At 45.0% G+C, this 21,898-nt stretch overlaps 1 protein-coding gene across 2 annotated transcripts in view; it reads left to right on the top strand.

The window, feature by feature from the left end:
* The first annotated feature begins 18,276 nt into the window (after nt 1–18,276).
* Nucleotides 18,277–21,898, top strand: part of PSMF1 (proteasome inhibitor subunit 1) — a 42,411-nt gene continuing 38,789 nt past the window's right edge. For both annotated transcript variants that reach the window (XM_015457875.4, XM_015457873.4), the window contains exon 1: nt 18,277–18,552. In XM_015457875.4, the coding sequence (XP_015313361.1) occupies nt 18,424–18,552 (129 nt within the window). In that variant the 5' untranslated portion in view covers nt 18,277–18,423. The remainder of the gene's footprint in view (nt 18,553–21,898) is intronic.

Raw genomic sequence — 21,898 nt, 5'->3', positions numbered from 1 at the left:
AGTACTGTATCAGTATTTCATTCTTTTTGATGGCCAAATAAATTCCATTGCATGGCTATGTCATATTTTACTTATCTGTTTATCAGTTGATGGAACACTTAGATAGTTTCCACCTTTTGGTTAATATGAGTAATGCTGCTATGGACATACATATACAAGTTTTTGTGTGAATATGTGTTTTCACTTCTCTTGAGTGTATAACTAGGATTGGAATTCATGGGTTATATTCATGGGAATTCTAGGTTTAACTCTTTGAGGAACCGCCAAATCATTTTCCAAAAGGGATGCATCATTTCACATTTCTACCAGCAACATATGAGAGTTCCAGTTTCTCCACATTCTCACCAGCATGTTATTGCCCCTCTTTTTTTATTATAGCATCTTAGTGGATGTGAATGGTATCTCATTCTAATTTTGATTTGCATTTCCCTAAAGACTAATAATGTTGATCATCTTTTCTTTTCATGTGTATATTGCCCATTTGTGTATCTTCCTTGGAAAAATATCTTCACAAATCCTTTGTCTTTTTTTTTTTTTTTTTTTTTTTTGAGATGGAGTTTTGCTCTTGTAGCACAGACTGGAGTGCAATGGTGCGACCCCAGCTCACTGCAACCTCTGCCTCCCAGGTTCAAGCGATTCTCCTGCCTCAGCCTCCCAAGTAGGTGAGATGACAGGTGCCCGTAACCACTCCCAGCTAATTTTTGTATTTCTTTATTTGTTTAGTAGAGACAGGGTTTCACCATGTTGGCCAGGATGGTCTTGAAGTCCTGACCTCAGCCTCCCTTTGTCCATTTTTAAACTGGGTTGTGGTTTTTTAATTCCTGAGATGTAGGAGTATATATTCTACATATTTAGACCCTTATCAGATATGTGTTTTGGAAATATTCTCCAATTCTGTGGGTTGTCTTTTCATTTTCTTGATAGTGTTATTTGAATTACAAACATCTTTAACTTTTCTTTTGGTTGGTTGTGCTTTAGATGTAACATGAAAAAAACATTGCCTAATCCAAGGTAATGAAGACTTACTCCTAAATTTTATTCTAAGAGCTTTATAGTGTTAGCTCTCACATTCAAGACTTTGATCCATTTTTAGTCAATTTACATATATTGACAAGATAAGAATCCACCTTTAGTCTTTTGTATTCTGTTGTTCCAGGACCATTTGTTGAAAAGATTATTCTTTGGCCAGGCATGATGGCTCACAACTATAATCCCAGCACTTTGGGAGGCTGAGGTGGGCAGATCACGTGGTAAGGAGTTTGAGACTAGCCTGGCCAACATGGTGAAACCCCCGTCTCTACTAAAAATACAAAAAAAAGAAAATTAGCCAGGCACGGTGGCACACACCTGTAGTCCCAGCTACTCAGGAGGCTGAGGCAGGAGAATTGCATGAACCCAGGAGGCGGAGGTTACAGTGAGCTGAGATCGTGCCACTGCACTCCAGCCTGGGTGACAGAGCAAGACTTCATTTCAAAAAAAAAAAAGAGAGACTATTCTTTTCCCCATTGAATTATCTTAGTATCTTTATCAAAAATCAATTGCCCATAAATGTATGAATTTACTTATTTCTGGACTCTCAATTCTGTTCCAGTGATCTATATGTCTATACTTATGCCGGTACCACATAGTCTTGATTGCTAGAGCTTTGTAATAGATTTCAAAATAGAAAGGTATGAGTCTGCCAATGTTTCCTTTTAAAGATTATTTTGACCTTTCTAGGTCCCTTGCATTTCCACATGAATTTTAGGACCAACTTATCAATATCTGCCAAATTATCAACTGGGATTTTGATAGGAATTACAATGATCGGTAAGTCATTTTGGAGAATATCGCCAAATTATCTCTTTCAATTATGAACACAGATTTCTTCCCATTTATTTTATGTATGTATGTATGTATTTATTTGTTTATTTATTTTTGAGATGGAGTCTCGCTCTGTCACCCAGGTTGGAGTGCAGTGGCACGATCTCTGCTCGCTACAAGCTCCACCTCCTGGGTTCGTGTCATTCTCCTGCCTCAGCCTCCTGAGTAGCTGGGAGTACAGGCGCCCGCCACCATGCCCAGCTAATTTTTTTGTATTTTTAGTAGAGACGGCATTTCACCATGTTAGCCAGGATGGTCTTGATCTCCTGACCTCATGATCCGCCTGCCTCGGCCTCCCAAAGTGCTGGGATTACAGGCATGAGCCACCACGCCCAGACTTCCCATTTATTTAAAGTTTTAATTTCTTTCAATAATGTCTCATAGTTTTCAGTATACAAGTCTTCTGCTTCTTTTGTTCAATTTATTCCTAAATATCTTATCCTTTTTGGTGCTATTATAAATTGAATTGTTTTATTTCATTTTGGATTGTTCATTGCTGATGCATAGAAATATAATTGATTTTTTCATTTTGATCTTATATTCTGCAGCCTTGCAGAATCCTTTTATTAGCCTTATTAGCTTTTTTTTGGTGAAATCTTTAGGATTTTATAAAGATCATGATGATGTCATCTGCAAATAGAAATAGTTTTACTTTTTCCTTTCCAATATAGATGCCTTTTTTGGGGTATTGTTATTATCATACAAATTATTATAGACTGCATGACCATCAACATAGATTCATAACCATTTCTTTACACAGTCATCTTTTAAGTCAGATAAGAGGAAAAAGGTTTATAAAAATATGTAAATATTTACATAACATGTATTTCTACTGTATCCTTTTACTCGTGTTCTTTATTTCTTCTTGTGAATTCAAGTTGCTGTCTAGAGTCCTTTTTTTCAGCCTGAAGAATTCTCTTTAGTATTTCTTAAAGAACAGATTTGCTAACAATAAAGTCTCTTATTTTTTGTTTATCTGGGAATGTTTTAATTTCTGTCTTGTTTTTTAAGGAAAGCTTTGCTGGATATAGAATTCTTGATTGACAGTCACTTTCAGTGCTTTGAATGTGTCATTTCATCACCTTCTGGTCTCCATGGTTTCAAATGAGAAATCAGCTGTTAATCTTATTGGGGATCCCTTGTACCTGGTGAGTAATTTTTTTTCTTGCTGCCTTCAAGATTCTCTCCATGTGTTTCACTTTCAACAGTTTGATTATGATGTGTCTATGTGTAGGTCTCTGAGTTTATCCTAGAGTTTGTTATGCTGCTTAGATGTGTAGATAAATGTTTTTCCATCAAATTATTTCTTCAAATATTCTGAATCTTTCTCTCCTTTGCTTCTGGAACTCCTGTTATGCATATGGCATTATGCTTGATGATGTCCCATAGGTCTTTGAGACTCTGTTTATTTTTCTTCATTAATTTTTCTTTGTGTCCTTCAGACTGACTACTCTCCATTGACTCATCTTCAAGTTTGCTGATTTTCTTGTTGCATGCTCCAATTTGCTGTTATGTCCCTCTAATGAAGTTTTAATCTTAGTTATTGTGATTTCCAACTCCAAAATTTCCATTTGGTCCTGTTATAAATATAATTTTAAATCTCTTTATTGTTATTATCTATTTGGTGAGACATCATTCTACTTTCCTCTAGTTCTTTATACATTATTTCCTTTAGCATGTATTTTAAATGGATTATTTAAAGTCTTTGTCTGGTAAGTTCAATGTCTGGGCTTCCTCAGGGACAGTTTTTATTGATTCCTTTTTCTCCTATGTGAGGACCAGTTTCTCCTCCTTCTCTTTCTCCTCTTCTCCTCTTTTTTCTCCTTCTTGTCCTCCTATTCCCCTCTTTCTTCTCCTGCTACTCCTTCTTCTTCATTTTTTTGAGACAGAGTCTCACTCTGTAACCCAGACTGGAATGCAGTGGTGTGATCATAGCTCACTGCAGCCTTAAACTCCTGGGTTCTGGGTTCAAGCAGTCCTCCTGCCTCAGCCTCCCAAGTAGCTAGGACTACAGGTGCACACCACCACAGGCTAGTTTTTTAAAATTTTTTAGAGATGGGGTCTTATTATATTGCCCAGGCTGGTCTTGAACTCCTGGTCTCAAACAATGCTCCCTCATTAGCCTCCCAACGTGCTAGAATTACAAATGTATTGGCCATGAACCTGGCCATAGTTTCTTATTTCTTTTCATGTCTCTTTTTTTGTTTGTTTGCTTAAACCTGAATATTTTATATAATGTATTATGGATGCTCTGGAAATTATATTCTAGCCCCTCCCCACGTGTTGATGTCGTGGTGTTTGATTTTTTTAAGTGACTTTTCTGAACTGCTTCTATAAAGGTTTGATCCTTTTGTCTGTGTGGTATTGAAATATTGGGCAGAAATTTCCTTAAATGCCTGCAACTAAAATGTCTCCCAGCTTTTGTTTAGGGTCTGTCTGTATGTTGAAGCATATTCAAAACTCAGGTAGGCAATTGATAACTCTGCCTTAGCCTTCACGCTCTGCTTGTGCAGAGCCTCAAGGTCATCCAGAGGTAATAGTTTAGGGCCCTCTCAAGTCTTTCCTGTGTGCATGGACAGCCCTGGGCAACGGTACCATCCCACACATGCTCATGGACTTCTAGATTCCCAGGAAACGTCACAGCTTTTCAAAGCCCCTATAGGACATCTTATTCTTCAGCTTTTCCTTTAAAGCTTTTTAGTTAGCTTATTGTTTGCCCCAAATGTTATATACAACCAGTGCAATCACAAAGTTAAATAATTGCCTCTAAACGTTTTTGACAAATACCACCAGTGAAAAGGCAAGAAAACCTTTTTGCATTGGGTAAGCTCTGAGTGAGCTAAAATACAGTCTTGCAAGTGGGGTCACCAGATGGGCCAACAAGGACAATTCCAGGGCATGTGACTTTGAAGAAGCTTCAACTCTATTCTGTCCCCTCTGGTGGCTGCCAGTTTGATAGCTTTCATCATAAATGTGGGCTACTGGTTTCCAAGGCTACCACAGAGCTGAAAAGAGGGGGATGGGAATAGGGCAAGTAAGAACATCACAGAGGTCACTGTTCTTATCAAGATTTAGCCTTTTTTCTTGAATAAATGCTCCCTCAATTGCTGCAAGCCTTTGATTAATTTCAAGATTCTGAAAAAGTTGATTCTGACCATTTTTTCCAGTTTTCTCATTGGAGGAAAGAATTTTCCAGTCTTCCTCCACCATTTTTACTGATGTCACTCACCTCTGTTCTAAGGCCAAATATTGCCTTATGTAATTTTCACCATAACTCTATGAGGCAGATATTGATTTTTTAAATTATTATTTTATTTTCTCCATTTTACAGATGAGGCATCTGAGGCACAGAGAGGTGAAGTGACTTGCCCCAGGTCACACAGCCAACAAGGGGTAGAGCAAGGATTCAAATGCAGAGTTTAACTCTAGGCCCGGAATTCTCGCTGCGATCTTTTGTCTCCCTAGAAGTGGGAAAGGAGCACTGGCTTTGGGAGTTAGGAAGTCTGAGTTCAAGTCCCAGCTTTGCTGCTGTCCAGTTATGTGAGCCTCAGTGCATGACTCTCTCTCTGCCTCAGTTTTCCCATATGTAAAATGAAGTCGTGGACTGATATCTCCTATTTTCTCCAAGAGTTAGCATTTCCCCAGAGTGAGAACTGCCCACCAGACATAAAACTATGACCCCTGCATGGGGACCAGGCCTGGGCACTGCTGCTGCAAAGAAAGGTACCCTGTCCTCCCAGAGCTCTTCCTTAGTGGGCAGCAGCAGCCATCACAAACTGCTCTGGCCCAGCCTAGTCACTTGGGTGCTTTAGGTGACTCCAGAGGAGGCTTTTCCCTGCCGGGACTGCCACTGGCAACAGGATCCTTTCACTTGTGTTGTGGATCCCAGAGCACTAATTCCCCCTCTGGCTCCTAGGCGGTGCTGCCCGACACCAGGGAAGGCTAGGCTGAGAAGGAGAAGTCTTTGCTCCATCCGCTGCTCCTCTCACTTCTACTCCCCATCTTAATTCCCCTCCCACCAAAGCCTGCAGGAACCTGACTCTGCTTTCAGTCCATGGAATAAAGGGCGTTCTTTAAAGAAAATATTTTCCCAGTCTTTTCTTTGACCTACGAGGCCCTACTAATATCAGGCTTCCAAGTTACCCCCATGACCTCATCTCCTATCGCTCACCTCCCTCCCTGGGCTCCTGACACACATGCCAGGCACACTCCCACCTCAGGGCTTTTGTACTTGCTGTTCCATCCACCTGGGACGTCAGAGGGATCACTCCGTCACCTCTTCAGGTCTTTGCTCAAACAGCCCTTTTTAGTGAGGCTTTCCCTGGACTCCCTAGTTAAAATGCCTCACTCCTAACCTCCCTTTCTTCTCCCCACTTCATTTTCCCCCTTAGGACAATAAATTGCTTTTATGCCCAAACCAGTTTGTTTTCCTTCCTTTGCAAACTAAGCATTCCTATGATCACAGCCCTCAGTGAAGACTCAAGAGCTGAACCTCCAAAGGCAAGGGCTCCTCCTCTGACCCCACCAAAGGTCTTGGCATGCAGCTGGGTGAATCAGAGGCCCGGACCCAAACCAGGACAACTTGCCTTGCTTCGGCAATTGGCACAGGGATGCTCTAAGATGCAGCTGTGTGCAGGACGACAGCTGGGCCACAGACAAGGCAGGGAGAAGACACAGATTCAGATTCAGATGAAGCTGGACTCTGCCCTGTCCTTCCCATCCTCGCCAACCTGAGACCTGACCCAGCAGTTGGGAAACAACTTTTCCTTTTCTCTTGCTAAAGTCCAGCTGGGGCCAGCCTTTTTCCACCAGGCCATGTGAGCAAGATGGAAACTATGACAGTTCTGGATGGGCTGGAGGCTGGACTTTATCCCTGCCACATCCCTGCCAGCCAGTCATCCTGACCTACCACATCCATGCCACCTGCCTGCCAGGCCATTCCCAGAGTTGCTCTGTCCTGGACAGCTTGGCAGCTGTGAAGTGCCTCACACAGTGGAGGGAATAGGAGACGATGTCACTCAGGAGTTCGGTTGACTGAGCACTCCTGGAAAGATGGGCAGACTGAGGTGCCACCAGGGGAGGAGGTGCTCAACAAAATCTCGTGTTCAACAAAATCACGTGGCTTGCGAGACCAGACAGGCCTGGGTTTTAACCCAGTTTGTACTAACTTTCGAAGTGGTCAGAACTATTCTTACAAGGTGTCAACGCATACTGAGTGAGGGCATGGGTCAGGTTTGTTTGTGTGTGTTGCCCATTTCATCCTCCTCACAATCCAGTGTAAGAGAGACTGTTATAACCTTTGATTAGGGAACCAAGGCTTCACTGTATGTGAAGAGTTCTACTCTACCAGTTCATTTCATCTTCACGCAACCAGGGAGCATTACAATTAGCCACTCCATTTTACAGATGAGAAAACTGAAACCCAGAAAAGTTGAGAAGTGCTGGATGAGAAGCCTGGAATCTCCAGGCCAAAAAGGGCTATAGAGAAAACTACAGCACACTCTTCTGGGGAATGTGTGATTCTAGTTTTGTTCATTGTCTCCGAACTTGATATTTTGCACTTTGTAAATTGCATATAACTGATAGATATACAAACTTTGTCTTGTCTGATGGAATTGACTTCCATCCCTTTGTGGAAAAATTAACTCTGCCTCCAATTATAATTCAGGTCCTTTATTCCATATAAATTTGTGCTTGTTTGACTTGTCCTTTGACCCAGTTGTAACACCTGTCTATTTATTTTACTCTATATACGTTTGTACTTTTCTTTTGAATGAGTTACAACATCTGTCTTGCCCCCTCATTGGTTAACAAGCAAAGTAAAATCTTTAGTATGGGTTCATTTTTATAGCTGTAAGAGAGTCATGGTTTTAATCTTTTTCTGAAAATTATCTTTTAACAGAGCCTTAGAAATCAATGCCTGATTCTTACTGAAGTAGTCCTGGAAACCAACCCTCCCATTCCTCCTCGCTCACCTCCAGTGCTCAGGGCGCCGTTCCATTTTGTAGGTAATCCTCATTTGAGGTGCCACCTATCACCCCTCAGCTTACAAATATGCAAATTAAGGCTGAAAGAGGCAAAGCAACTTGCCCAAGTCTACACAGGAAAGCCAAGCTCTCTCTGTGTGTGTGTGTGTGTGTGTGTGTGTGTGTGTGTGTCCTGACTGCTTGACCAGGTTGTGAATTCAGCTCCAGGTGGAATACAAAGAACACATTTGGAAACAATCTGGTGCTTGGTGGGGGCCAGGTGATGCTGTGGTTAAAGAGCAGGTTCCAGGGGCCTTGGCAGGTTGCACAATCTCCAGGGAGTGAGACTGCAGCAGTACTGTTAGTACTGTTGGTAGTGTCTTTGACTCCTGCAAATCCTAAAGAACAGTCCAGGCCTAGGGGTGGCCTATTTCTGTCCCTTCCTAGCTCTCCACTTAAGAAAATTGCTCGGGGTCATACTGCTTGTAAGTGACAAAGCCAGGATTTGAGCCCAGAAAGTCTGACTTGCGAACTTGCATGCTGCAGGCTTCAAGACTTGGACTTAGACCCAAGTTTGTTCTTCTCAGCTGTGTGACCCTGGAAAAGTTGATTAATTTCTCTGAGCTACTTAACTTCTCATTTAAAAGTTGTTAAGAAAATTGAATTAGATAACATGAGCTACGTGCCAGACACATAGTAAATCCTCAATAAATAGCTGCTGTTTTCCAAGACCTCGTTATCTCAAATAATGAGCCACCTCTTAGGAGCCCTTACCATGAGCCAGGTACCGTGGGAGACACTTTATTGACATCATATCCGGAAATCCTCCCAGCAGCCCTTGGGAAGACACCACTATAACCCCTATTTGACAATTTGAGAAGCCATTTCCCCAAAGTTGCACAGTGAGTAAGCAAAGAGGCCAAGATGTAAACCCAGGTTGCCTGACTCCAAGGCCTAGACACTTTTCTACAACTATGCACCTGCTAATCTATTTATTCACTTATCACATATTTATTGGGTACCTACTATGTATGCCAGGCTCTGTTCTACGTGCCAGGGCTATAGCAGTGAACCAAACAGACACAAATCCCTGTGCTCGTGGAGCTGATGTTCTGGTTTGGGGAGCATCAGGCAGAACTTCTAGCCTTTCAGTGTGAGGCTGGTCACCCCTCCCACCTGCCTGACCAAGGTGGGCAAGTGCCTGATGGAACTTTGGGGCTGGAGCTGGACATGGGTGGCATGGGGGCAAGGCAAGGATCATGCCCAAGTCTGTGAAAGGATGGAGACAAGGAGAAGTAGGGGGTACAGAAAAGAGAGTGGCCTCAGAAACCGACCCACTGTGCCTCCAAGGACTTGGGTTCTCTGAGGACTGTCTATCCCTGAGGGCAACGATGCCCAGAGCTAAAATCAGGTATTTCCAGGTGTGAAGGCTGATTGCAGTGTAGACAGAGCCTGCTGGGGGACTCTGGTCTAGGGCTTCCCTGAACCTCCTGGTGGAATGAAGTGAGGTTGGAGCAGTGTGCCTCTTGCTCAGTGGCTGCCGTCCGCGGGCATTTGGGTGGGCCAGGGTGCCCTCTTGTGGTTTCCCTTGTCTCTGCAGAGACTCTTCATGTGTCCTTGTGGTTGGAGGAGCTTCCCATGCCTAGACCATTTCTCTGTTCCCAGCCTGGACCCTTGACCCTTTTTTCTATTCCCAGCCTTTTCTGCCCCTGAGGTCTGAAAAATGGTCCTCAGTCATGAATCTTGCCTTTTCCTGTGTAGATCTTGAAACTCAGAGCTCAGAATCCCGCAAGTCCTTAGTAATGCTGTTGGAGGCATGGCACTGTGGTGAGGAGGCAAGCAGGCTGACTGCCTGGCTCAAATCTTGACCCTGCTGCTTAGGATGATGACACAACTTCTCCCTGAATTCTCTCATTTTTCAAGCGAAGATCATAATAGCTTCTGCCTTAAAGAGTTGTTCTGGGAATTAAATGACACAATATACATTGGGTAATTTGTCTGTCAAAGCGTCAGTACCAACCCCCTGACCCCCACCACACACACACACTCTCACACCTTTTATGTCTTTCCTTAGTATTGCAGGTGCCTGAAACCTAACAAGTGCATTTTTCAAAATGACTTGCCAGCTGGGTTCCAAGTTAGATCCAGCCACTGGGCGGCAGAGGCAGGGGCACATCATTGCTTCTCCAACAGCAGTGGCAGAATCTCGAGTTTCAGGTTTCAGTTTGGCAGCAGCCTCTGCAGGCCCCCCCACCACCCAACATACACACATGCTGCCCCAGGATGGGAGGCAGCTGTGATCACTGCTGGCGGTTTCCTGAAGCTCCTGCAATGTCCAGACTTTCTGAAAGTTGGTGGCAGCTTTCCCTAATCTTTACCTTCCAATCCATTCACTGGTTCAGTAAGCACCACATTTTCCCCTTTAAATCCCCTTCTGCTGGATGTCGAGCAACCAGGGCTCTCATTCATTGTTGGCAGGTGTGGAAAATGGTATGACCATTTTGAAAACCCATTTGGCAGTTTCCTATAAACATATACTCTTCCATAAGATCCAGCAATTCTACTCCTAGGAATTTATCCAAGACCAATGACATCATAAGGCCATACCAAGACCTGTCCATGTATGTCTATAGCAGCATGACTCATCATCATCCCAAGCTGGAAACAACCCAAATGCCCATCAGTAAGGGACTGGATAAATTAGCACATCCATACAACAGAATATTACTCAGTAAAAAGGAAGGGACTGATACACACGACGTGGATGAAGTTTGGACATCATGATTAGTGAAAAAAGCCAGGCATGAAGGGGTATTATTTTATGTGTCAGCTATGGAGGGGTGCCAAAACTTCTTCAAGAAAATAATTGCCATGCAGCTGTGAGGAGTGCAGTTTGCTAACATCCTCCAGCTGTAGGACCACTGGGACCATGCCGAAGCCATGCTCTTTACAGGCAGCCCACCGAGCAGAGAGAGCACTAAGGCCTGGCCATTTCAGTCCAACAGGGAACTCTCTATGACATTTCTTGGTGCTGGAGTTCTCCGTTGGGCTGGCTGAGACTTTCTCACTAATCCTTATTCCTTCCTTCTCTTCTTTCGTAGGTGCCAGATCTGCAGAAAGGCCTGAAGGTTCTCCCCACATACTCCTGTTCCCACTCCCCTTTTTCTTTTGTGACTTATCCCCAGTAAACCTCTAACACTGTAACTCCATCTTGACATCTGCTTCCTGGGGCAACGTATACATTTCATTTATATGAACTTTTAAGACAGGCAAAATTAGACACAAAAAATATAGATGCAAAAACCACAGATCAGTGGTTGCCTGGTGATATGGTTTGGATGTTTTGTCCCCTCCAAATCGCCTGCTGAAATGTGACCTCCAATGCTGGAAGCAGGCCTAGTGGGAGGTGTTTGGGTCACGGGGCTTGATGTCCTCCCCATGGTAATGAGTGAGTTCTCACTCTGTAAGTTCATGTGAGAGCTGGTTATTTAAAGGATCCTGGCACCTCTTCCTTGCTCCCTTCCCTTCTCTCTCTCCATATGACATGCATGCTTCCCCTTTGCCTTCCACCATAATTGAAAGCTTCCTAGGCTTCACCAGAAGCCGAGCAGATACTGGTACCATGCTAGACAGCCTGCAGTGCCTTTCTTTACAAATTACCCAGTCCCAGGTATTCCTTTATAGCAATGCAAAATGGACTAACACCTCAGCTAGGGGCTGGAAAGATTAACTGCTAAGGCACATGAGGAAATTTTTTGGAGTCATGTAAACATGCTATATCTTGGTCATGGTGGTTACACTGGTCTATACATTAGTCAAAACTCATGAAGTATACAACTAAAATGGGTGATTTTATTGTGTGTAAATTATACCTCAATAAAGATGAATTTTTAAATATCCTTTCTTTTTGGAAATATGTAGAGAATATGGTGATTATAAGACTGTGTGCTTTTGTCAAAACTCAGAATTATACACTGAAAAGGGGGAGTTGTACAATCTGTAAATTATATTTTTGGCCAGGCATGGTGGCTCACCCCTGTAATCCCAACACTTTGGGAGGCCAAGGCAGGTAAATCACTTGAGGTCAAGAGTTTGAGACCAGTCTGGCCAACATGGTGAAATCCCATCTCTACTAAAAATACAAAAATTAGCTGGGCCTGGTGGTGCGTGTCTGTAATCCCAGCTACTTGGGAGGCTGAGGTAGGAGAATCTCTTGAACCCAGGAGGCGGAGGTTGCAGTGAGCCAAGATCATGCTACTGTACTCCAGCCTGGGTGATGGAGCAAGACTCTGTCTCCAAAAAAAAAAAATAATAATTATATATATATATATATACACACACACACACACACACACACACATATATTTTCTTTGAAGAAGAATGAATTAGGGAAATAATAATTTTTACTGATTATCATGTGGTTATTGCTGAAAATAACTTCATAGATGAGGAGGGAGGTGTTAAAAAGTGATCTGCTTCATTGATGGCCTCATACTTCCTGATTTCAAAACTTACTACAAAGCTACTTCAAAACATTATGGTACTGGCATAAAGACAGACATATAGACCAATGGAACAGAATAGAGAGCCCAGAAATGAACCTTCACATGTATGGTCAAATGATTTTCCACAAGGACGCCAAGACCATTCAATAGGGAAAGAACAGCCTTTTCAACCAATGATGCTGGGGAAACTGGATATTCATATAAAAAGAATGAAGCTGGACCCCTCCCTCACACCACACACAAAAATGAACTCAAGATGGATCAAAGACCTGAATGTAAGACCTAAAAGTATAAAACTCTTGGAAGAAAATGTAGGGCAAATTCTTCACAACATTGGATTTGGCAGTGATTTCTTGGATATGACATCAAAGGCACAGGCAGCAAAAGGAAAATCAGGCAAATTGAACTTTATAAAAATTAAAAGCTTTCGTGCATCAATAGACACTATCAACAGAATAAAAGGCAATTCACAGAAAGGGAGAAAATATTTACAAATTATATATCTGATAAAGGAATCATATCCAAAATATATAGAGAACACCTAAAATTGAACAACAAAAACCAAACAACTCAGTTAAAAAATGGGCAAAGGACTTGAACAAACATTCTCCTAAGTCATACGAATGGCCAATAAGTACATCAAAAGATGCTCAGCATCCCTAATCATTAGGGAAATGCAAATCAAAATTATAATAAGATACCACTGGCTGGGCATGGTAGCTCACGCCTGTAATATCAGCACTTTGGGAGGCTGAGATGGGTGGATTGCTTGAGCTCAGGAGTTTAAGACCAGCCTTGGCAACATGGCAAAACTCCATCTCTATTTAAAAAATAAAAAACATACCACCTCATACTCATTAGGATGGCTAAATGGCTACTATGAAAACAAAACAAAACAAAACAAAACAAAAAAACCCAAAATAACAAGTGTTGCTGAGAAGGTGGACAAATTGGAATGCTTCTGTACTGTTGGTGGGAACGTAAAATGGTGCAGCCTCCGTGGAAAACAGTGTGGTTAGTATCACTAAACTGTAGACCTGAAGTGATTACGATGATCAATTTTATGCTATGTGTATTTTACCACAATAAAAAAAACTTTAAAAAACTAATAGAGTTACATAAAAAATTCTTTTTTTTTTTTTTTTTTTTTTTTTTTTTTTTTTTTGAGACAGAGTCTCGCTCTGTCGCCCAGGCTGGAGTGACGCAATCTCAGCTCACTGCAAGCTCTGCCTCCCGGGTTCACACCATTCTCCTGCCTCAGCTGCCCGACTAGCTGGGATTACAGGCACCCGCCACCACACCTGGCTAATTTTTTTGTATTTTTAGTAGAGACGGGGTTTCACCATGTTAGCCAGGATGGTCTTATCTCCTGACTTTGTGATCCACCTGCCTTGGCCTCCCAAAGTGCTGGGATTACAGGCATAAGCCACTGTGTCCGGCCTAAAAATTATCATCTTTTTAAGAAAAGAGGTATCTGCTATGGGTGTCAAATATGCTGGGTACCCCACTGACAAGGGGAATGGGAAGTTGGGAAGTCTTGGATATCAGATACTTGGTAGAAGCAAAGAACAATATCAATCATGGAGGGCTTCCTGGAGGAGGTGATATGGTTGGGTTGATGCTAGGCCGAGGAAGAATTACAGTAGTGAATGACTTCACCTCAGTGCCCATCTAGGCACTGTCCATTGGTTCAGTTCTTCATGGTTTCCAGGGAGGCAGGGAGCTTGGAATACCTACATTGCTGTCACTTGGCAACCAGGAACTGGTGGCTGCAGCCACCGGCCAAGTTCTTTCTATCATCCCGGGCCCTCATCTCTGGCATGGGCTCTTGGTAGTGGGGGCCCAGACAGGGAGGCACCCGCCACCTGCTTCCTTTCTCAGCCACTCACAGCACTTACAAGGGCAGAATGGGACTCTTGCTGATGTAGGTAAGTCCACAGAAAGTGCTGGATGAATCAGGGGCAACACACACACACACACACACACACACACACACACACACACCAGCCCCAGGAGGTCCTCCCATTTGCTCCCATCCCTGGAGGACCCTGGGGTTCAGGACAGGTGGAACATAGTCCTGGCCTTCACGGGATTCACAGCCTGGTTCAGGAGATAGAGTTTACCCCATTCTTTCAATACACTGATGCCAGTGCCTATTCCATGCTGGCTGCTGGGTTACAGACTTTCCAAGGCATGGCTCACCCCTGGTCAGGGGTGTGGGAGGACATAGCAGTCCGCACTACAACACCCTCGTCACCCTTCAGCAGTCACCTCTACACGCAGACTGCTTTCTCTAAATTATGCGACTCTCTGCCTGAGGGCCTTCCAGGACCCCAGAAGCAGCTCTCAGCCTGTGGCAGATGCCCTCAAATGGAAGAGCTCTGAGACATGCCCCATACTGCCTCCCAGAGTTCCCAGGTAGGTGTGCGGTCCAGTTGCCCGTAGAGGTAACTGGCTTCATCACACTCCCTCTGCTGGCTGCCTTTCCTTCCTGTCTCACTTCCCTACTCCACTGCCCCCACTGCTATTTCCTGGAATCAGCTCCCAGATAAACCACTCAAATCCCTGTCTCACCATGGGCTTCTGAGATAATACTTGTTAAGACAGCGATGATGGTGTAGAAGAGGGAGCCAGCGTTCTATAAGATGCCAGCTACAACCAACTGTATGCAAAGCAGTGTTGAACCAAGGGGTGGGGATGACGGAGCTGCCTGCCCTGGTGCAGACAAGGAGTGGGTACATTTGCTGTAAAAAACTTTAAAGTAGTAATAAAAGAGACCAAAAGTCAGTCCACTTTTTGCTATCATCATGAACCAGCAATTTACATCAACTTCAATGATAAAATTCTCCACCTGACTAAGGCTGATAGCTCTCACTGTCCCATGCCCACCCCTTGGTACCCCACTGACGCCAAGCACACTGAGGAAAGAGCAATTAATCATGGGCAAAGAGATGAGGGAAACCTCACTCAGGAGACAACATTGACCTTCTAATCACACACAGCTAGCTGCATTCCACCACGCCTTTGCACATACTGTTTCCTTTTAGTGGAACACCTTTTGCTCCTAAATCCACTTTTTTTTTTTTAAGACAGTCTCGCTTTGTCACCCAGGCTAGAGTGCAGTGGCTTGATCTCAGCTCACTGCAGCCTCCACCTCCTGGGTTCAAGTGATTCTCCTGCCTCAGCCTCCCAAGTAGCTGAGATTATAGGTGCCTGCCACCACGCCTGGCTAATTTTTGTATTTTTAGTAGAGACAGGGTTTCACCATGTTGGCCAAGCTGGTCTTGAACTCCTGACCTCGTGATCTGCCCGCCTCAGCCTCCCAAAGTGCTGGGATTACAGGCGTGAGCCACCGTGCCTGACCAGTGCTTTTTTTTTTTTTTTTTTAAACACTAGACAGTGAGCCCTATAGGGACAGGAACCTGTTCATCTGTGTCTGGCCCACACTAGGCACTTAGGAATGGGCTGCCACTAAGTAGGCACCTTAAGTGGACACCCTGCACTATGGTTCATGGCAGCCCAGCCTATCAAAGTTTATTGATGGAATGAATCTGTAGAACTTTTCCATAACTGGATAAGGGTATCACAACAGAAGGGACAGAACAAGCAAAAGCAGGGAAGCCCGAAAGTGCAGAACTTCTCAGTAGAAAGGGCAAATAGCTTTATGCCACAGGCAGTACATCTCAGAGAGGAGTTCCACAGCCATCAGCTTTAGTGTCGTCCAGAATGTGGTCAACATACATGCACTCTTCCTCAGACCTTCTCATCCAGAATCTCTGCAGAAGGAGTTCAAGAATCTGGGTGTCTCAAGGAAACTCTAGGAACACAAAATTTGGAGAGGCACAGGACCAGCTGACAAAGGGAGTGGTGAACTATAAAGAGATAACAGTGGCCTGATTGGGTTGGGGCTAGGACAAGAATTCATTTCTTCATTCAGTATTCATTCTTTCTTTCAATAAGTATAGATTGATCCCAGATAGCATTCAGGTACATATGTGCACAAGGTAGACATGCTCCCTGTTTCTTTGTCACAGTCTAGTGGAAAGACAGTCATTAAATAAGCAAAGAAATAAATACCTAATATAGTTTCAGGTTATGATTAGTGCTTTGCAGGGAAAAAAAAAAAAAACAGGAGAGGGGTTAAAGACTGGAGAAGGTTATTTGGATGGAATGGTCTGGGAAGCCCTCTATTGAGGATGGTAGGAGTGAGGGATGGAGCCTCTAGAAATGAAGAAGCAAGACACGTAGATATTTGGGAAAAGAGCATTCCAGGAAGAGGAATGCAAAGGCCTAAACAGAACACATGAAAGAGGGAAAGTGGTTGGGAAGCTAGATGCTGGAGGATCAGACCAGGGTGGAAGCAGTGAAGGTGATGGGAAGTGGTCAGATTCATAATATATTTTGAGAGTGGAGTCAACTAGCTTTGCTGTTGGACCAGATGTAGCTGTGAGAGAAGGGGAGCCAAGGTCATTGCAGGTATAAAGGGGATGGGAGGACAGTTGAAGGAGATTGAATCAGAGAGGTACAGGACTGGCAGGGCTGGGGCAGGAGGTGGCAGACCACATGCAGGTTCCTGCAGACCACGGGGAGGACTTTACTTTTCCATTGAGCGTGATGGGAACCCTGTGAGATTTTGAGCCGAGGGATGTGATCTGACTTGTTTTCTTTTTTGTTTTTGTTTCTTTTTTGAGACGGAGTATCGCTCTGTTGCCCAGGCTGAAGTGCAATGGTGAGATCTTGGCTCATCGCAACCTGCACCTCCCGGGTTCCATCGATTCTCACGCCTCAGCCTCCTGAGTACCTGGGACTAAAGGCGTGCGCCACCACGCCCAGCTAATTTTTGTATTTTTAGTAGAGACAGGGTTTCACCATGTTGGCCAGGCTGGTCTCAAACTCCTGACCTCAAGTGATCCACCTGCCTCGGCCTCCCAACGTGATGGGATTACAGGCGTGAGCCGCCACACCCGGCGGATCTGACCTGTTTTCTAACAGAATCTCTCTGGTTGCGAAGTGCAGTACAGAGAGAGACAGGAATGGAATGGGGCAGTTCCGAGGCTGATGCCAGGCGTCCAACTGAAAGATGACAGGAGCTTGGACCAGGTTGGTGACTGGGATGGGGAAACTAAATTTATTTGGGTAAAAACAATAAGTGGATTTCATGAAACTTGTTGACGTAATGGGTGGTAAAAATCATAAAGGGGGTAGTCAAACAAATGATTGAAATTTGGTAATGGGTCAGGAGCTTCAGCTCTGCGGGCAGCAGTTGTGTCTTCTTGGAAAAATGGTTTCAACTCTCAGCCGTTTTGTCATCTGCAAAATGGGGATAATAATGGTACATCATAGAGTTGTTGAGAAGGTGATGTAAAGGTTTTAGTACAGGATGTAGCACACAATAAACACTTAATAAATGTTATCTTAGAAGCCAGACTGCTAGGTTCCTGTAACCATCTCAGTCATTCACCGGCTGGCTGTTGTCACCTTGGTCAAATTAGCCCTCTGTGCCTCAGTTTCCTCATCTGTGCAATGAGGCACATTAATCGTTAATATCAACTGCATAGAGTTGGGTTGTGAAGATTAAATAAATGAATACAAGTAAAGCATTTAGAATAATGTGGCCGGTAGTAAGCACTGCGTACGTATTAACGATTATTAAGAATGTATTTTAGCCACATTTCCCAGCCCCTTCCCCGGCCTAGCATAACCCATTTTGTGCATGGGAAGTCTAGCTTTCAGCAAGGTGGCCTCTTGGAGGGCGCTGTGCTTGCGTGAAGCGATCCTGTCGGCCGCGGCGAAGACCCAGGTTCCGGCTTTGAGGGGCCTCGCCCCGCGCGGTCCCTGGCGGAACCTTTTACTTCTGCGCTCGCGTTGCCAGCCCGGCGCGCCTCACGCAGTTGCGCCCGCTCCTGGGGCTACTTCCGGCGGCCCCGCCCCGCCCCGCCCCCGGGCGTCTCCATCTTGGTCTCAGGTGTAGACTCTGCCAGAGCTAGCGCAGGAGTGAAGCGGAGTTATAGCTACGTCGGCCGCGGAGCTGGCTCACTGCACTACCCCCTCCCCCTTCTCTCCTCCAGACGCCGAAGTCGCTGGCGCTCATGGCGGGCCTGGAGGTACTGTTCGCATCGGCAGCGCCGGCCATCACCTGCACGCAGGACGCGCTCGTCTGCTTCTTGCATTGGGAAATGGTGACACACGGCTACTACGGCTTGGGTGTCGGTGACCAGGTACGCCACGGAGCCGGCCAGGGTGGAGGAGGGAACTGTCTTCTGTCCAAACTCAGAGGCCCGGAGGCCTGGTCCAGAGCGCCCGATTTCCCCGCCTTTCCCAATGCAGGGCCTGGGGCACATGACAGCGTTGGTAAAACCTGCGGGTCGGAGGTTGCTCACCTGCTCCAACCCAGCCCAGAGTCCCTCACAGCACAGCTGGCACAACATGATTTGTAAACTCAAGGGCAGAAACTCGCTTCAACACAGCCTGGCAGCCTCTCAGGCCAGGACTGTGTGGACCTAGCATTCCATAGAATGGAAAAGAATCCAGACGAGTTTAGCTCCCCAGAGCACTCCTCACCCACCTAATCTCCTCTGAATTCCTTCCCACCCAGCCTCGGGGTGAGGGGACTGACTCAGTTCCCCCCTCATACCACACTAGAGCCTCCACCAAACATCTGGATCCAAGCACAGGTACGGGAGTGAGCTTTGACCTACTCAGCCCCAGGCCACGGCCCTTTTTTCACCCCTTAGCATGGGCCCAGAGAGTTCACATGCCTTTCACGCTTTACTGAAGGGCCCAGCGTAGTCCACTCGCTACTGCCATCCCCAGCTCAAGCTCTAGGAAACAGTCCCCCCTAGAATCGTATACACATACAGCCTGGATGTGAGAGTCATATAAGATTTTCTCCTCATAGCTGTCCCCATAGGGCCAGCCCCCTCCACTCCCATCCCCAGGCTCCACCTCTTACACCTAGGGACGTTGTTGTCATCCCCACCGAGTTCCAGGACCGCTGGGCCCAACCCACCTCACTAATTCTTTGCTCTAGCATTCTTCTGTCTTTGCTGTCTCTTCCCTGTGACCCTCACCCCCACATCCACATCATCCTAGACATCTGCTTGCTGGGACAACTGGGCCTGCCTCCATGCGTGCCCCTCACTGTCACTGTTCTCTCACTCTCAGAACCAAGACCAGCCATGGGAAACAGACCACCCCGTCACCCTTCCTCTCCTTTTTGACTGCTTCAGTCCTCAACTCCTCTAATCATTTTTTTTAGCTTCTCAAATAGAGTCTTAATTCTCCTCTCCTGACACAGCTTTAGGGACCTGTCTTCAAACTTGTTTTGTACATTCTGAGCACTTAGGCAAGTATCCCCTTTCCCCTCCCCCTCACTGCTGTCCCTATTCCTCTCTGTCTCTTAGAACTAAAGACCAAGACCACGATACCCCTCTCACACTTTACCTCCTTCAGCAGGAACCAGAGCCTAAGAACTGTCAGGGATTTCTGGCTCTTCCCCTGCCCGCCCCCGACCTCAGTTATCTCACTGGGACCCCAGGTACACACTCAGGATCCCCATTCCCACCTCCAAACTCACACATACTTCATCTCTCAAATGGGCTCTATGACTGGAGATGAGGATGGAAAAGAACAGCCAGCCTTTCACACACACACACCTGGAAGCAGGAACCATTTCACCTTCCCAAACACATCTGTCCCTGTCCTTTCTCTTTGTGCTGCCCTTCATTCCACATACCTTCCAAATGCCTTTCAGCATTTCAGACCTTAGTACCAGGTAGAGACACATTTCAGTGTCAGGCTCCTGTTTCAGTGCATAGTCCCCCTAACAGAAATCTTGTCTCCCCACTTGTCCTACTCCAGCTTTTTAATCTTGAGCAGCTCTTCACTTGCCCCAGTCATTTTATTTCAGCTTTTCGTAGATTCTTCAAAGAAACTGATATCTGGGATGGTGCAGGGGACAGTGGGGCTGAGAAGAGGAGTAAGATTTGATTTTGACCTGGGAGCTCCTCCATTGGCCCTCAGCTCTCTTGTCCTTCAGATGGAACAGCTGTGCTCTGCACTGTCCCTTCTCATGTACCTCACTCCCCTTACATACCCCTAACTAGCTACTTCTACTCTGCCACACTGTCAGAACCCTGTCCACCTCTGCTCCGGAACTTGTTCTAGAGGGTGTGCCTGATGCCCTTCTCTTCTTGCCATTCCACAAATAAATATCAATCGCTGTGAATCTGCTCCCACCATTCTTACCCTCACTCATCCTGTTGAATCACTTTGACAGTTTGGGAACATCAGTTCACATAAGTCGACACCTTCTTTTAGCTGGCATTATCACCTTTCCATACACTCAAGGCTGCAAAATTTTCGGATGAAATGTACAGAAAGAATACAATCTCATTTTAATACTGTTTTTTTCTGTTGTTGTTGTTGTTGTTGTTGTTTTTCCAAAAAAAAGGCCTTGACCAATTCCCCAAGGTCCATCTGATTTTTCTCTGTTCATGGTGCTATTTTTTGAGCTTCTGCAGGCCAGAAAAAGATGCTGGTTTCAGAAATCTTTGGGGAGGCCCAGGACCCTGGGGAATGGGGTTTTTGTAAGGCATTGCCACCTTTCTTCCTGAATCTTGCATGCTCTTGAAGGAATGGGTGTTTGGATTGCAAACTAGAGCGTGGTGTATTTTTGCTTCTCTCTGCCTTTTCTCCTTGATTGCCAGTGGGGCTCAGGTTGCACTTGTCCTCCTGTCACTTCTGCTGAGTCTACTTTCATTCAGAGTGGAAGCTGGAGAGGCATCTTTCCTGTTAGTTTATTTAAAAGGAGGTTTAATTTTTCAGCCTGGGGCCAGCCAACTCAGCTGACTCGATTGTATTTTCCAAGCTCAGAGGATATTTGTGTTGCCTCTCCTGCCATCTCCTGTTTCCACCCTTCTGGGGGTGATAACGAGAGGAAGGTCCAAGAGTGTATGCTTGACTACACAAGTTGACAGTTAAATGGAAAGCTAGATTGTCTGCTTTCTCTTAGGTTTTACCTCCTCTGTTATAGGGGAATTGTGTACGTAAAACTTGATTAGAAGACCAATGCAGCCACTGGCTTCAACAAAAATCCAATCTTAGAATTTGGATTTCTTTCTTGATGTCAGAACCACTCCTTGCAAGAACTTTACAGCTTTGCCAAGTGGTTTAGGTGGCAAGGGGATAGGTAAGGGATGACTTAGGTGGTCATCGACATAAGTTAGATAATTTTGTTTTCTGTTGTGGAGAATGTAAGGATTGTGATGAAAGAGAGAAAATGCCCAAAATGATCTGTTTAAGTTTCTTTGGGTGCATGTTAGCTCAGAGGCATTGGGTCAAACTCATGACCATTAAAGAACGCTTCCAGTGCCAGGATTTTACCTAGGAAGACAGTTATCTTTATTCTTTTAGGGCCATCTTATGGACCTGGCTGGGGAAAACCTTCTCTAGCCATGGCCTGGGGCAATCAGGAGCTCTGAATTCCAAGTACAACCCTACAGCTGACTTGCTGAGACCTTGGTCAGCTCTCTGACCCTCTCAGGCCTTAGAATTGTCTTTCTT

This window comes from Macaca fascicularis, chromosome 10 (assembly GCF_037993035.2).
Source record: "Macaca fascicularis isolate 582-1 chromosome 10, T2T-MFA8v1.1".
Classification (NCBI taxonomy): Eukaryota; Metazoa; Chordata; class Mammalia; order Primates; family Cercopithecidae; genus Macaca; species Macaca fascicularis.
Note: the sequence above shows the minus strand (reverse complement) of the source record. Positions and strands in the feature narration are given on the sequence as shown.